Here is a 17,259-nt window from a genome sequence, read left to right on the forward strand (position 1 = left end):
ATTTCTAGACTTCCTCCTGTCCCGTCAAATGGGTTTCTTTTTTTGAGTGTACACTTTTGCGGTTAGCATATATATTTTTTATTTAGGTTGTTTTGTTCTCCTGGAGCCATATGAGTTTATTACGTTTTATGTTCTATATGAGAACACCACAGAGTCCATTATGGTTTTTATACTATAGACCTATATATTCTATATTTACTCAGAAATGACCGTTTACACAGCCATGGTTCAAGTTGTCTCAGTGTGGTATTGTGTTTCATGTTGCTGTGTTTAAGACAGTTTGCATGTTTCTCATCTCCTCTCCAACTCTGCCTCCCCAGCCTGCGGAAGCGTCTGTCTGTCTCGGAGTCGTCCCACACAGAGAGCGACTCCAGCCCGCCGCTGACCGTCCGGAGACGCTGCTGTTCAGCCATCATTGAGATGCCACGCTTCGCCATCTCCTCGGAGGAAGAAGCAGGCCAAGGTAAAACACTGGAAGGATATTGTGAGGGCCTGGGGGGGGTCACTAGCTGTCAGGAGGAAACTCTCCCAGAAATAGTGGACAGATTGAAGACCGTTGTTGAAGCTGTTTTCAGAGAAGTGCTATATGAAAAAATTGTCTAATACCTGACATGTTGGTCTCAAAGTGTTGCTGGGGTTATGACATTTTTTACGCACTTTGGAAGAAGATGAAATTGTGACAGAGATTCCTGCGCTGCTTAATATCTGACATGTTACGCTGTTCTTTGGTTTGCAGTGTGTACAGTGTCCAAGTGAGGGCATCTGAACACGTCATAGGTACCAAACGGCAGCCGTAGATGCAGAGTTTCTGCACCTTACACCAAGCCTTGAAATTGATAAAAGTCGTGCCCTAAACTCCCACAATATAAAGAGTTTGAGTTATAAAGGTAGCCTGTCAGACAGAGACAAAGTAGGTGGATGTTAAAGTGCTCATATTATGTTTTTTGGCCTTTATTGTGTTATATATCTTTTTTGTGCATGTAATAGGCTTCCAAATTGAAAAAGCCCAAAGTCCCCCCCAAAGGGACTTACCATCTCCAACAGAAAACACTGTTCACAAACTGCTCCAAACAGCTCTATTGTAGTCCAGCCTTTACTTCAGAGACAAACGTGGTCACTTTGGAACACACGTTATAATGCTCGCCTAGCTGCTAGCATGGCACGCCCTCATACTCTGCTTCTGACTGGCTAGTAGTCCTTACCTAGGTACTGAGCATGTGCGACTCCCAACAAAGATGTTACAGCAGTGAGAGGTCTCGCTCTGTAGCTAAAACAGAGAGCTCAACACACAGGGTGAAAAGAGGAGCTGCAGCAATGTGCAGTACAACAAAAATATGGTGTTTTTTGAAAATTAAACCATGTAAACCTATTGTGATATAACCTCTAAATACAATTATGAACCTGAAAATGAGCATAATAGGAGCACTTTAAGTTGCAAATCACATACATTTTTGGCAGCTAAAGTAACCGTAAATAATTTTTCCTTTGAAAATGAAAACCGAATATAGTGAGCTGCCCGATTTTGTTAAGGTAATAAATTGAAGCAAGATGTATACATGTATTTACTGTCCTGTAACATGTTCATACAATTATGTAAGGCCAAACTCCTACAAACATCTTTATAACACTTTCTCTTTTATTCCTGTCAACTACTCAGCCTCCCTCTCTGGTTGTAAATAATTATGTTGTGTCACATTTTAATGAACACTTTAAATGCTGGAATCTCTGAATTCTCTGCACTGTACTGTTCCTGCTTGTAACACTAAATGTTGAAGGATAAAAATGAAAACCGAAGATACTGAGCTGTGGGCGCCTGGTTAGCTCACCTGGTAGAGCGGGCGACTCCGACCTGCGGCCCTTTGCTGCAGGTCATTCCCCTTCTCTCTCCCCTTTCAAGTCTAAGCTGTCCTATCCAAATAAAGGCCTAAAAATGCCCCAAAGAAATAAACGGAATATACTGAGCTGTGAAACGAACACTGACTCTGTGTTGTTGTTTGTCTCTCAGGTGCGGCCGGAAGTCGTAAGAGTCCCAGCCTGCTGGGTCTGAGTGCAGTGCGGGGCCCGCGCTGTGACGAGCTGCCGCTCGCCATCCCAGAGCTCCCAGTGGAGAGAGAGCTGAAGCTGGACGAGTCTCCCACCACACCCAGCTCCACCTCCAGTCAGCTGAGCAGAGCCACGCTCACACGTCAGTACCAACAACACACCCTGGAGTCACAAAGAGACACAGCTACAAAACACATTCAAACACATACAACAGTCGTTTCCACTCTTTAAATCAGCTGAAAACTTTCTGCCGGATTTGTCCCTAAAATATGTCTTGAGTTTCTCTACATTTGGCCTGAAAAAATTCTTTGTTAGTATGAGAGCGGCAAAGATTAATTGATTAGTTTTCAACTATTAAAGGTGCTCTAAGTGGTGTTGGGTGACGTCACTTCTTATTGACGTTGGAAGTATTTTCAAACAAAACGGAGGCTAGCTCGCCCCTCCCTCCTCCTCATCCCGTCCCCTCCCCCTCCCTTCCGTGCTTCTTGAAACAGTTATGTTCAAGAAGCACTTGTGGAAGTAGCCTACGTGCTAACGTCGGTTATTGGCTGGAAGACTGTTTGTTATGTTTGGTGGTGCAGGTTGGCCAGTTTTTTTTTGTTGCTGTTTGTGGAGCCTGGGCTGTCTACAGAGACAGCGTTTTTTTTACAGTGTGTTCAGGGGACAGGCAGCTAGCAGATAGTGAGGAGATGTTTTTTACAGTGTGTTCAGGGGACAGGCAGCTAGCAGATAGTGAGGAGATGTTTTTTACAGTGTGTTCAGGGGACAGGCAGCTAGCAGATAGTGAGGAGATTTTTGCTGTATGTGACAAAAAATGTTGTAGCCTAAAAAACATGTGACATCGCTTAGAGCTCCTTTAAATGAATCTGCAACTATTTTGGTAATAGATTAATCAGTTTGAGTCACTTTTTAATAAAAATTCTCTGATGTCAGCCCTGCAAAAGTATTAAAGTTTACCCTGTTTTATTGCGTTGACTAAACTTGAGACCTGTATGTCTGAACTTCCTCTCCAACCTTCCCTCTGTTCCCGCAGCGGGCAGTTCAGGCGACGTGTGCGATCGCGGCCACAGAGCTAATGGCAGTAACGGCACCGCTGCTAAAGCTGCAGCAGACAGCGACCCTCCCTCCACTCCGAGGGCCATCAGCGACCTGGCGGCTCGCAGGGCTCGCCACCGCCTGCTGTCTGGAGACGCAGACAAGCACACGGTGGCGCCGAGCTCCAGACCGCTCAACAAGGTCATCAAGTCAGCGTCCGCCACCACGCTGTCACTGATGATCCCTGCAGGTCAGTGTGTCATGTCAGGCTACATTTTTACACTGTTACGTTTTGGTTTTTAGCCCGAGAACTAATCTCCGTTTAACTAACACGCACAAACCGCATATCTCATCAACGTTCTCGTATGCTGGGCACACGTGTGCCGGGGTAAACAGGAGCCAGCATGTATACTCCACCTGTTGCTGGTAGTTGCCATGGTAACGTTAGTAGTTTTAGTCTCAGAAAACGAGACATCGGGACCGATGAGACCCAATCAGGAGGAGAAACGTTGGCGTCAGTGTCGGTGTTGCCAAAGGTCTCCGTTTGCGGCCGTTGAGACTGAAACACAACCCCGTAGATTCCAAACCAAAACGGGTCAGAAGTGTTTCCAAATGTCTCCGGTTTAGGGGCTTGGAAACGCCAGAGCAGGGGGAATGAGAGGGGGAAACGCCAGAGAAGGGGGAATGAGAGGGGGAAACGCCAGAGCAGGAGGAATGAGAGGGGGAAATGCCAGAGCAGGGGGAATGAGAGGGGGAAACGCCAGAGCATGGAGAATGAGAGGGGGAAACGCCAGAGAAGGGGGAATGAGAAGGGGAAACGCCAGAGCAGGGGGAATGAGAAGGGGAAACGCCAGAGCAGGGGGAATGAGAGGGGGAAACGCCAGAGCAGGGGGAATGAGAGGGGGAAACGCCAGAGCAGGGGGAATGAGAGGGAGAAACGCCAGAGCAGGGGGAATGAGAGGGGGAAACGCCAGAGCAGGGGGAATGAGAGGGGAAACACCAGAGCAGGGGAATGAGAGGGGCAAACACCAGAGCAGGGGGAATGAAAGGGACAAACGCCAAAGCAGGGGGAAAGAGAAGGGGAAACACCAGAGCAGGGGGAATGAGAGGGGGAAACACCAGAGCAGGGGGAATGAGAGGGGGAAACGCCAGAGCAGGGGGAATGAGAGGGGGAAACGCCAGAGCAGGGGGAATGAAAGGGACAAACGCCAAAGCAGGGGGAAAGAGAAGGGGAAACACCAGAGCAGGGGGAATGAGAGGGGGAAACGCCAGAGCAGGGGGAATGAGAGGGGGAAACGCCAGAGCAGGGGGAATGAGAAGGGGAAACACCAGAGCAGGGGGAATGAGAGGGGGAAATGCCAGAGTACTGTACTGTACTGTACTGTGTTAGAGTAATGTACTGTAGCCTCAGCGTGAGTGTGGAGATACTGCTGCTGAACGCTGGGCAACAGGATCACATTTAATGTAGTCTGGGTCCCAGAATGCATCTGTGGTGTTGCCAGCTCTATTCCCACAGCGCTGTGGAGATAGAGCTGGCAATGCAAGACTACATTTAATGTGTTTTTGCCAGATTAAAGTTCTGGGTTCTGTGCAAGATTTGTGTGCCTCTGATGTGCTGATTAGATGTGATTTTCTTTACAACATCAAGTTGATTTATTGCAGAAAATATAGAAGACTAAAATGAAAGGGAATAAAACAGACCTAAAGGTAATTTAAGGTTATCTGGATCATAAAGTATTCAGTGTGATCCTCGCCGGACAAGAAAAAGAAAGTCTGTTATTGTACGTAAAAAGACTTTATATGGACACCACACGTTCACCGACAAATGTCTGTTCTCGGTCCATCCTTAGACCACCACGGAGCCTCGCCATTGGCCAGCCCGATGTCGCCCCACTCGCTGTCGTCCAACCCGTCGTCGCGGGACTCCTCCCCGAGCCGAGACCTGTCCCCGGCCGTGAACAACGTCAAGCCCGCCATCGTGATCCACAGAGCGGGCAAGAAGTACGGCTTCACTCTGAGGGCCATCCGAGTGTACATGGGAGACTCCGACATCTACACTGTACACCACATGGTCTGGGTGAGTCCCACACACTAACTTAGAGAGAGATTTACCCCTTGACGTGTGTTCACTGTCATTATTCAAACACTTTGAGGTGTCAAGCTCACAAAACATCTTTAATTTAAAGTGCTCATATTATGCTTTTCCCCTTTCCTTTGTTGTGTTATATATCTTTTTGTGCATGTTATAGGTTTACAAAGTGAAAAAGCCCAAAGTCCCCCCCAAAGGGACTTACCATCTCCAACAGAAAACACTGTTCACAAACTGCTCCAAACAGCTCTATTGTAGTCCAGCCTTTACTTCAGAGACAAACGTGGTCACTTTGGAACACATGTTATAATGCTCGCCTAGCTGCTAGCGTGGCACGCCCTCATACTCTGCTTCTGACTGGCTAGTAGTCCTTACCTAGCTACTGTCAGGACATGCCCTCATACTCTGCTTCTGACTGGCTAGTAGTCCTTACCTAGGTACTGTCAGGGCACGCCCTCATACTCTGCTTCTGACTGGCTAGTAGTCCTTACCTAGGTACTGTCAGGACATGCCCTCATACTCTGCTTCTGACTGGCTAGTAGTCCTTACCTAGGTACTGCCAGGGCATGCCCTCATACTCCGCTTCTGACTGGCTAGTAGTCCTTACCTAGCTATTGCGCATGTGCGACTCCCAACAAAGATGTTACAGCAGTGAGAGGTCTCACTCTGTAGCTAAAACAGAGAGCTCAACACACAGGGTGAAAAGAGCAGCAATGTGCAGTACAACAAAAATATGGTGTTTTTTGAAAATTAAACCATGTAAACCTATTCTGATATAACCTCTAAATACAATTATTAACCTGAAAATGAGCATAATATGAGCACTTTAAAAAAAAGTTTTTGCCTCAATTCGAGTTTCTGACAATAAAGAGACAACAGAAAGATTTGTTTAATTTTATTTTTTGATTTATAATAGGGATAGACCGATTATCGGCCCTGGCCGATTATCCAGGGTTTGTCCTGCATAGAGACATTTTTGCATATGCAATAGCAATTCAAATCCTCTCTAGATGTGTTTATTAGCAATTTACCAAGCAACCGTTGAACAAGCAGAACATAAACTTAAATAGGAGCGCTGATCTCAGTTTTATCTCCAGAGTCTGGCCGTACTGGACTCTCCCAGGGATTTTAACGGTGGTATTTAAATACTAATACTATTTTTTTAAGCAGCATTGTTAATTTGGGTTTCATTAACTTTGAGACTCAATCATAATAGGCGTGAAAACACCCTCAATGAAACGTCAGAAAAAGTGCCAGAAAAAGTTAATTTTCAATTTTGACCCGGAAGGACAACAAGTTCATGGTGGACGGGAAGACAACACGAGGGTTAATATAACATGAGGTACTGGATATGGGATTCCGAATCACTGTCAGGTAGTGTCAGTGTTTTTGCAGTGTGTTGGGATTCTTGTTGTTGACAGAAGATGGCAGTAAACGGCAGCAGAACAGGCTCAGTCCATAGGTGTTAAATACATCTGCCTTCTTTCCACCTTCCATCCTTCCTCTCTCTCTCTCTCTCTCTCTCTCTCTCTCTCTCTCTCTCTCTCTCTCTCTCTCTCTCTCTCTCTCTCTCAGCATGTGGAGGACGGCGGTCCGGCCCACGACGCAGGGCTGAGGGAGGGAGACCTGATCACCCAGGTCAACGGAGAGCTGGTTCATGGTCTGGTTCACACCGAGGTGGTGGAGCTCATCCTGAAGGTACGGACACAAACACTGGGACACAAAGTTCATTTCATTCTACTTTCTCTATCCAGTGAAATCACTTCTTGAATGTGCAGTACTGATAAACACTGCAAACACTTGTGTGTGGTCTTTTCCTTATTCTGTTACTAAAGACAATTCCATTAGAAAATGAATGTAAAGTCATCCTAATCTGACTTCAATATCGCCCCAACTACGACGCCTCTTTAGGAGACTAGCGGCAGGTCCTGAGTGTGTTTATCCCAACAGGAGAAGTGAACGTGAACACAGATTATGAGGAATTCTTTCGCCCCCGTAGTCACCAAAGTAAATATTGGACCCATTTTTCACAAGCTACAAATCTCTGGAACATTCTGACACTAACATTTGAGACCTGTTTCTGTCTCAGGACCGAACTCTCGCGAGATCTGGCAACACCGTGAAGCTAACGTCAGCTAACGTTCGTGAACGCCCTAACAAAACTTATTTTGTAATGCTAAATATGGCTTTTAGCTGCTTAAATATTGAATGTTAGCAAAAGTGTAATGTGAATAAATTATTAAATTATACAAATTACTTTTCATCCACACAACGTTCACTACAAATTCACACGAGGCCACGCCCATTAAGAAATGTGTACCGTTTCATACAAGTGGCACAGTGTTCAATGGGCTGTCTTTAGTTATAGAGAATCTTTGTAGGAGTCATAAAAAAGTTTCCACTCCAAACTAAAGTACTTTTTTCCCGACATTTGAGGTCGGGAAGTTGGGTCTGGACTTGATCCGTTGTGGATCCAACCAGAGCTGTTCGGACCAATCAAATTGTGAGGGCGGGGTTTATACGATGATGGACAGATGATCAACAGTAACGTAATCAACCACGTCACCAAAGAGCGCTTGGGTTGAATTTGTTTACAACTACGGAGCCCCCCCCCGTCCCACTTTGTAAAAAAAATGAATTATAACTATCTCGTGGCCTCGAGATAGTAACTCGTGGCCTCGAGATAGTAACTTGTGGCCTCAAGATAAGTGTATATAAAAGGAGAATGCACAATGGAGCAGCTTTTCTCCCCAAAGCAGAGAGTGCAGAGAGTTTCTCCTAAAACCCAACCTCCGCCATCCCGTTATTGTGGCGCGTCCCCCGCGGCCGTCTCCGGGCGCGTAAGGCGCCCTTTCCCCGTTATGTTTCTCCAAACCCAACCTCCGCCATCCCGTTATTGTGGCGCGTCCCCCGCGGCCGTCTCCCGGCGCGTAAGGCGCCCTTTCCCCGTTATGTTTCTCCAAACCCAACCTCCGCCATCCCGTTATTGTGGCGCGTCCCCAGCGGGCCGCCTTGCGGCCGCCTCCCAACTTACAAAGCATCATTTTCGGCCGTTTCCCAGCCGTCTCCCGGCGTCCTTTCCCCGAGAAAATAACGTGACATTTACACGAACTGCCGTGAGACTGCATATCCATAGTCCTTCATATTTTATAGCCTATATTTATACTTTTTACATGTATATACTTGTTTATTTACCAACTTCTATTATTATTTATATTCCTTTAAATGTCTTGATGCACTCTCTGCTTTGGGGAGAAAAGCTGCTCCATTGTGCATTCTCCTTTTATATACACTTATCTTGAGGCCACGAGTTACTATCTTGAGGCCACGACTTACTATCTTGAGGCCACGAGTTACTATCTTGAGGCCACGAGATAGTTATAATTAATTTTTTTTTGACAAAGTGGGACCAGGGGGGCTCCGTATACAACAAAGATGGCTGCCGCTGGAGAACTGAGAGGTGTAGATTCCACCATTGCGTCTGTTATAGAAGATATCGACAGCGCATTCATTTTAAAAGAGGAACAGAGAACCACGATCAAGGCATATGTCGATCAGAAAGATGTTTTTGCCGTCCTTCCTACAGGATTCGGCAAAAGTTTAATTTATCAGCTGGCCCCGATGGTCGCTAAGAAGATGGGGGGGGGCTCTGATTGGGTGTAGGTCTGTCTGTTGCTCTGATTGGTTGTAGGTCTATCCAATTGAGTGCAGAGGCACTTTCTTTCCTGGTTCGGTTGAAAAACGCCCCATAATCACAGCCCAATGGAGCAGCATCAGACTCATATTCTGACTAGAATCTGAGTATGACCACGTCAGGCTATAAAGTACAGCAACTTAAGCACAAATATTAGGTGAAACCCATTTAACATTCAAAAAATATAACGTCCAAATTCACACCAATATCTGAGTGAACAAAAACTGAAATAAAAAATTAAAGAAAAACATGAAATTCCACATCTGTAATGCTGTGTGTGTCTGTTGTCCTTCAGAGCGGTGGCAAAGTGTCCATCTGTGCCGTTCCATTTGAGAACACGTCCATCAAGGTCGGCCCCGCCCGAAAGACGACCCACAAATCCAAGATGGCGAGACGCAACAAGAAGACCAAGACCAAGGAGGGACAGGACAGGTGGGTCACACACAGCCGTGTTGTATCAAACATGTGTTTAAAGAGCTCCTACTATACTCCTTTTCAGCGTCATATTTTTACTCTTGGGGTCTCCTAGAATAGGTTTACATGCTTTGATGTTCAATAAAACTTATGTTTCTCATACAGCCCATCGCTGCAGCTCCTCTGCCTGAAACACTCTGTCTGAGCTTTTGGCCCCGCCTTCCTGAAAAGCCCAGTCTGCTCTGATTGGTCAGCTGGCTCACTCTGTTGTGATTGGTCAACCACATTCAAACAAGCCGCTGGGCGGGCTGTACTTGCTCAGGCAGCACCAATGGGCTGCACATTTGAAAAACTGGGCTGGCTTTCTCAATCAGTGACATCACTAATTGAGGAATGTGGGCGAGGCGTTTTCAGTCAGTTAACAAAAAGTGCTGTCTGTGGGAGAGAACGCTCCATTTGGAGTACTTTATACATCTATTACATACACAAAAACTATATAACACACTAAAGGACAGGAAAAATAAAAGTAAAAGCATAAGAGGGGCTCTTTAATGTGGGGATTTGTTAAGCGAACTGTTGTGTGTTTTCCCTCGCAGTAAGAAGAGGACGTCTCTGTTCAGGAAGATCACCAAGCAGGCGTCTCTCCTCCACACCAGCCGCAGTCTGTCCTCCCTGAACCGCTCCCTGTCCTCTGGGGAGAGCGGCCCTGGCTCGCCCACACACAACATGTCACCACGGAGCCCGACGCAGGGCTACCGGTCCACGCCAGACTCCGCCCACTCAGGTGAGACACATCCGCTCACCTGTACTGCAATAAAAAAAAACAAAGTGCTAGTAGATAAAATATGGCTGCACAATATATCGTTTTTTTTTATCATCATCGCGATATCAACGGGCGCAAAAACCAAAACGCGAAAGGCTGCGACACATCGCGAAAGACACTCAAAGATTTTTTTGTTAGTTGAAAGAAAATATCAGTAGAGAACTGCTCATTCTTTCTTTCTGCATTCGCTGCTTTCGCTCTGCTTTGCTTGGAAACACATATGATGTTGTCGCCGTTAGGGTTGGGTACCGTTTGGATTTTTACGATCCCGATGTTGAACCGGTACTTTTTAAAACGATTCCAGTTCCTAAACCGATTCTTGAAAAACTGAAAAATTACATCAAAGAAAGGCTCTTTTATACAGTTTTTTTTTGTTAAATTGAAAATTATTTAAATTTACCAATATATCAACATTTGAAAGTAATTAACTATATAATAAGTAAACCTAAGTCACCTAACACACAACTAGCGATCACGTGCAGTGAATGGTTAATAAGCTTTTACGTCTGTTTTGGTGAGCCCAGAGGGAAAATACGGCATTTTAAAAGTAGTCTACATTTACAGTAGCTAGCTAACAGTAGACTACAGAGAAAGTGGGATATTTTTACATCCATTTCGGAGCAACAGAGGGAAAATATTTCAGTCGACGCATTAAGTGGAAACGAAATGAGGAACCAAAATTTGCGTTCTAATCCGGTCTGATTCCTTCCGGTTGCGTAGTGGAACCGGGTTTCGGTACCCAACCCTAGTCGCCGTCGGCGGTACTGTATGAACTAAAAATATTTAGGTGAATAATTGGTAAAAAAAAAAATGAAAATAAAAAAAGATCGATTCTAGATAAAAGATGCGATTATAAAAAATCACGATACAATTCAATAGATTTTTTTCTCCCACCCCTAACATTAATGAACTTAGAAATGCCCCGCTGTCTAAACTGTGATTTGGAAAGTTAGATAACTGTTAGAAAACTGTTGTTTTTACTGTAAACATGACATTTATTTCAGTTTCTCTACATGTATTTAATTTTATTACATTTAAAAAAAAATTTTGCACACTAACACTAAAAACATATTTTAGATTTTGTACGTCTCCATTAGTGTATGTATACTGGTTGTGTTTTTTTATGTAAGCCGTTACAGGCTTCTACACACATTAACGTATTTTGTATTTCTTCAATGTAAATTTTTTTTTTTATGTTCTGTGAAACAAATAATTTAAACTAAACTATTTAGGGATAGGCCGATTATCGGCCCGTTTTTTTGGCAGTTTGCAGATGATCTGTATCAGAGTATTATTTGCCTGATAACCGATAAAGTTAATGAATTAAAAAACTACGTTGGCTCGGCTACAGCTCTGAGTCTGTCCCTCTGCTCCGGTTTCACTCCCCACTGAGTCTGACTTAATCCCCCCCCCCCCCACCCCCACCCCCCACCCCCACACAACACTATCTGACTCTCTGTTACTGGGGATTATGTTGAAAGTTTCTCATTTATTAAATAATTGCTTAAAGCATTTAAACAAAGTCTTGTGTTGGAGTTTGTTACATTTGTGTAAAGATATTTCATACATAAATCTCATTATTCATATTTCAGATCCTTCACACTAGGACAAAACAGATCATTCCAGAAACATAAATAAAAAAAATAAAACAAAATATATAAAGCCACAAAACAAACAAATCAAACAACATAATAAATGCACTCAGATAACACTTTTGTCGTAGTCACTACTATTAATGTAATGTAATGTATTAATGTGGCCTTGAAAAACCAGTATCGGTCGATCCCTAAAACTTTGAATGTACTTCCTGTTCCCCCCTCAGTTGGCGGGAACTCCTCTCAGAGCAGCTCTCCCAGCTCCAGCGTCCCAAACTCGCCGGCGAGCTCCGGCCACATCCGGCCCAGCTCCCTGCACGGCCTCGCCCCCAAGCTCCAGCGCCAGTACCGCTCGCCCCGACGCAAGTCTGCCGGCAACATCCCGCTCTCCCCTCTGGCCCGCACGCCTTCGCCCACCCCTCAGAGCAGCTCCCCCCAGCGCTCCCCGTCCCCTCTGTCCCACGCTCTGGGACAGTCTGCGGCGGGACAGTCCTTCCCCGTGAAGCTGCACTCCTCCCCGCCCCTGGTCAGGCAGATATCCAGGCCCAAGAGTGCGGAGCCCCCGCGCTCTCCGCTCCTCAAGAGGGTGCAGTCGGCCGAGAAGCTGGCCTCGTCCCTCTCCAACCCCCCCTCGTCGCCCTCTGGGGGGTCAGCGGTGGTGGGGGCGGCTGTCGGGAGCCGCAAACACAGTCTGGACATCTCGCATTCAGAGTTCAAGAAGGAGATTCTGCAGAGAGAGCCGAGCCTACAGAGCCTTCAGGTATGAGCTCATCACGCAATATTCTGATTCCATAATAATAATCTTTAACCCTTTGAAATGCTTCTTGTGATGTTATATCTTGAAATATATTCAAATGTATCCCTTAAAAAATTTTTTTGGACAGCCCGCTCCCAGCCACAGGCCCCTTAAAACCACCTGCTCCGGCGATATTTGTCTTATTGTGTTATGTTATTTATCTTATACTTATACTCAACAACAGAGAAATCCACAACAACACAAACTCAGTTGTTATTTTGCCAGATGGAATGTATAAAAAGCTAACGTATGTGTGTAGCTGCTCAGTTCACTGTGCATATTGTACGATTTCTATATCACTATATATTGTTGTCAAATGTATCCTGTGTCTTGTTCCTCCCTCACTTTCAGGAGTCCGCCAGCGAGGTTCTGCTGTCATCGGCAGGGCGCGGTGTGGAGACGGGCAGCCTGCAGAAACACTCCTCCTCAAACAGGAAGTTGGGGCGTCAGGAAGGGGACGGCGCCCTCAGCTCGGTGTCCGGCTCGCTGGGCCTGGCCCCCGGGAAGAGCAAGCTGAAGGACAAACTGTCGGCCATCCGGCAGGACAGAGCCGAGCGGAGGGAATCGCTGCAGAAGCAGGACGCCATCCACGAGGTCGATTCATCCGAGGACGAGACAGACGAGGGCTCCGAGGACAGCCAGGACGGACGCAGGGCGGCCACCTTCACCCCTCCCCCCCTGCTGAGGCCCACCACTGTGAGAACGGGCCCCGGAGGCACGCTGCCGTCCCTCTGCCTCTCCCCCTGCACGCCTCACGCCACCTTCACCCACACGGGGCCCTCCCAGGTAGGCAGGCCCACTCCCTCGCACACCCTCTCCTCTGTCACAGAGACGAAGCCCGGGCAGAGCGCCTCCCCGCTGGGGGTAAAAGATACAAGGTCTGCGGCATCCACAGAACACAGTGCCAGACAAGAGAGGAAGGTTCTGGGCCCGAGCAGTGCCACAAAACCCACTCAGGGCCCCCTTCTCTTCCCCACCCCAGGCAGTGCATTCATCTCAGTCAGCAAGGACACTTTCCTAAAGCCAAATCCTCCACCAGACTCAAAGAGTCCCAGGGGGAAGACTGCACCATCGGAGCCCAGGGCAGAGGACCAAACCCCGGACAGCCCTAGATCCACAGTCCCCTCTTCCACCATCACTACAGATACTACTGACTGCCTAACCTCCACCAGTACTACCGACTGCCGAACCTCCACCAGTACCACAGACTGCCGGACCGCTGACAGCCAAGAGACGCCCAGCTCCTCCTGCTCCTCTCCTAGCATCCCCAAGGAGAAGAAGGAGGCTGACAACCGGAGGCTGTGCGCCGTGGCTGCTGCGAGTCTAAACGCGTCGCCCTTGTCCACTTCTGGCTCCGGCTTTAGTTTCAGCTCCCCAGTTCCGGTCCCTGAGAGCGCCGTGGACAAAGTTGTGTCCCAGCTTACGACGGTAGCTAAGAGCGTCCTGGGTCCCGTCAAACTGAGCACCGCTGCAGAGAGGAGCCAAAAGGACCAGAAACCATCCAGAGGCGGCACCCCAGAAGTCCCACCAACCGCCCCTCTCTCGTTTCTCTCTAAACAGCACCCAACTCCTCCTTCGCCTCACCTTTTGGAGCCCCAAAACGGACAGAAAAGTGATCAAGTTGCCTCCCCGATCACCTCGGCCAAACCCTCGACCCAGAAAGACTTTGCAGTCCTGCCGCCATCATCCTGCACGGACGTCCCGGAAAGGCCCACGCTGGGGTCTGCAGGCAGGGAGACTGCTGCCACGCCTGCATCTGCACAGCTGATGGGTGCAGCGGCCCCCCCCAACACAAACCCCATGGCCTCTGCAGCATCTGAGCCACAGCGCAAGAGGCCCAAACCCCAGACGACAAGCGCCAGCAACGCCGCGACCGCCTCCTCGCAACAAGACAAAGCAACCAGCAAGAAGACGTAGCAGCAAAAAGCCCGACGAAATGTGTAAAATCACAGCACTCAGTGCTGTCCTTGCTGAGGTTTTTAGAACTCACACAATCTGCATGTTTGGAAGAAAACACAATTAGCAACTTCGCACTTATCTAAGAGAGTTTGACTTTCAAAGCAAAAGACAAAGGAGTAGAGAGAGACAAAGAGCTATCAGAAGCAGAGACAGATGTGGTAGTCCTAGTTCCATTCCAGCTGTTTTGTGCTCCTAATGTTCATGTGAGTTATTTCGGTGTCCTGACTCTTTGGTTCCTGCTTTCAGACTAAATGCCACGAGGCGTTGGCAGGTTTTTTTTGTTCTTTTTCTCTTTCTGGAAACATGTACGAGGCTAGAAATAAAGAGCTCGGTGGTCCGTGCACATACAATTTAAAATGTAGACACGTCACACACACCTTTTCTCGCTCGCTGTCTTCTTGCGCTGCCTCATTACTTTTCACCTTGATGTTTGGCAGAGTCGACGCGCACGTTCCTCCAATAGGACATGCCTAACTGAACACCCCCCCTCTGCCCAGCCAGGTCTGAAGGAAGATTGAATCTCAGCAGTAAAGTGCAGCGTGTGTTTAGCAATCTGTGTAAATGCATTACAGAGTTTTTAATGGAACTAAATCTGCACCGTCAAAGTACACTCAGCACCCAGCCAACTAGGCCAAATTAAATTCTCCTCTCGCCGTAATCCCTGGTGATCCGACGCTGCAGGCCTGCAGCAGAGGAGGCGTGTTCCCGGAGCACAGATCCCGGGCATGGTTCGGCAGTTTGAAGAGATTCCTGGGGGGGATATAAGTGTTGAAATAGATTAGCGTTCGTGTCAATTTATCGAGTCCGCGCTCAGGCGAAGAACTGAATCTACAGTTTGAACCGTGAACTCGACTGAGCGACTCTCCTCACTCCTCACCTGGCTGAATAGTAAAGAAGCATCTTGGTCTTGACTGCACTGCAGCACCATGCTTTTTCCCTAGATTTTTGAATGCATTTTTTTGAAATTCCCAGGCATTCATTTTCTCCGAACTAGCACAGCTCTTACTGTAGCTTATCCTTGAAAATGAATATAATAATAATAATTTGCAAAGCGTTGACTGTTTAGAAAGTAGAAATATTGTACCTGCTGTTGAACATGTCGCTGTTAGCTAAGATGCCATAGGGTTGGGTTTTAATTATTGGACCCTGTTCCAGGTTGTGAACTAGCCAGATTTGCTGAGCTCTGACGCTGACCAAACTCCTATTGAGTGTTTTAGTTCTACTCTGCTCTACTTTATTATTATTAAGAGCATTGCTAACCGCCACTTGCATATGTTGCTGGTCGCATAATATAGACCTTTTCACAGATGTCAACATAAACATTCTAAATGGACCCAAGTTGATTTCCTGTTGCAGTGTATGTGAATGGCATCAACTGACAGGAAGTTAACAAGGGGCCAGGCTATTGCCTGGCAATGAAATTCCATTGAAAAGGTCTATATCGTTGCAGCTAATTGGTTTCTTACGAATGCTGAAAGTTAAACCAAAAAACGTTGAGGGTTTTGAAAAACTTTTAAAAATCCTATCAAAAGCCGAACCCTACATGTTAGCATAAGCCCGATGGACACGTCGTTCTCTTCTCTTTATCAGACGTGTTTCAACTCCGAACGTTTCAGACTCTTTACAAGTCTTTTAGTTCCAAACACTCGCCACACTAACCTCCAGCTGACAAATTCAAACTGAGCATGCTCAGACTGACTCTGTTCTGTTCTGTTGGACCACCGTCTTTTTATCCCTAGCCCCATCAGCCTCTGAAGGCTTCCGTACTTATATTTGGTATCTGGACCAACTTGCTGTGTTTTTTGCCTCTAATCCTGTAAAGTCATCATATTTTACTTTGTGTGTGTGTGCGTGCATGTGTGTGTGTGTGTGTGTGTGTGTGTGTGTGTGTGTGTGTGTGTGTGCGTGTGTGTGTTCATTTGTGCATGGTTATCTGTGTACATATATATATATATAAGAATATTTAAAGTTCTGTTGTGCATATGTTTTATACCGTGTGTGAGTGTGTGTGTGTGTGTGTTTTAGGATTCGTTCAGGACACCCTGCTACCTGTGTATGTGGCCGAGCTCTCCCTGTGTCGGGCGTCGGGCTTTGCACAAAACCTTTATCTCAATTGTCAAACGAAAACGACAAAAAATCACTAAAAAGGAAAGCTGGTTGAGGCTGGTCGACCGCTGACCGTCGTGTGTTGGGTTGGTTGCTTCAACCTAAAACGCAGTTAGCCTGTTAAAATCAATCCCTTATGTTTTTTGTGTGTGTGTGTTTTTTTTTTCTTCTTGGATATACCACCTTTTATTTCCTCCGTGTCGTCCTGATCTTTTCCCTGTACGTTCAAAAGCGAGAAACTGATTTTTTGAGTTTGTTTTGGTTTGTTTGACGTTTTCTGAGAAAATCACCTTTCATTGGACGCACGCCGAGCCCAACCCCGGCGTGAGTCCACTCGTGTCGTACATTTGAGCGTTTTCCCGAGGAAGTGGGATGTTCCTCTCTCGTTAGTTTAAGATGAACTGGACCTCCTTCGGTGTTTTGTGTCTTTACTGGGCTCGCGTAGAGCTGACTGACTGAGAGCTCAGTTTGAAAAGACACTGTTGAACTGACATCAACACTGACTGTGGCAATCTCTGTAATATGTTTACATGTTCCTGTTTTGTATCTTTATGTGTTCTGGGTTGTTTTTTTTTTTGTCAATGGAACGTGTTGCCTGTAGCAATCAAACCTCCTCTGACAAGGCTGTAGGATAATTACCGACTCCTGATCGTAACGCTGTGCGATGAAGGGCTCTCCCATGATGGACGACGCGTAGAAAAGGAG

The 17,259-nt window shown here is 46.6% G+C and overlaps 1 protein-coding gene across 15 annotated transcripts in view; it reads left to right on the forward strand.

The window, feature by feature from the left end:
- mast2 (microtubule associated serine/threonine kinase 2) overlaps positions 1-17,024 on the forward strand; it is a 264,432-nt gene extending 247,408 nt beyond the window's left edge. For all 15 annotated transcript variants that reach the window (XM_031306591.2, XM_031306592.2, XM_031306593.2 and 12 more), the window contains 9 exons: positions 321-463; positions 2,006-2,185; positions 3,077-3,328; positions 4,929-5,155; positions 6,743-6,865; positions 9,157-9,293; positions 9,872-10,059; positions 11,921-12,453; positions 12,841-17,024. In XM_031306591.2, coding sequence (XP_031162451.1) covers positions 321-463; positions 2,006-2,185; positions 3,077-3,328; positions 4,929-5,155; positions 6,743-6,865; positions 9,157-9,293; positions 9,872-10,059; positions 11,921-12,453; positions 12,841-14,406 — 3,349 coding nt within the window. In that variant the 3' untranslated portion in view covers positions 14,407-17,024. The remainder of the gene's footprint in view (positions 1-320; positions 464-2,005; positions 2,186-3,076; positions 3,329-4,928; positions 5,156-6,742; positions 6,866-9,156; positions 9,294-9,871; positions 10,060-11,920; positions 12,454-12,840) is intronic.
- Positions 17,025-17,259: the final 235 nt, after the last annotated feature.

This window comes from Sander lucioperca, chromosome 11 (genome assembly GCF_008315115.2).
Source record: "Sander lucioperca isolate FBNREF2018 chromosome 11, SLUC_FBN_1.2, whole genome shotgun sequence".
NCBI lineage: Eukaryota > Metazoa > Chordata > Actinopteri > Perciformes > Percidae > Sander > Sander lucioperca.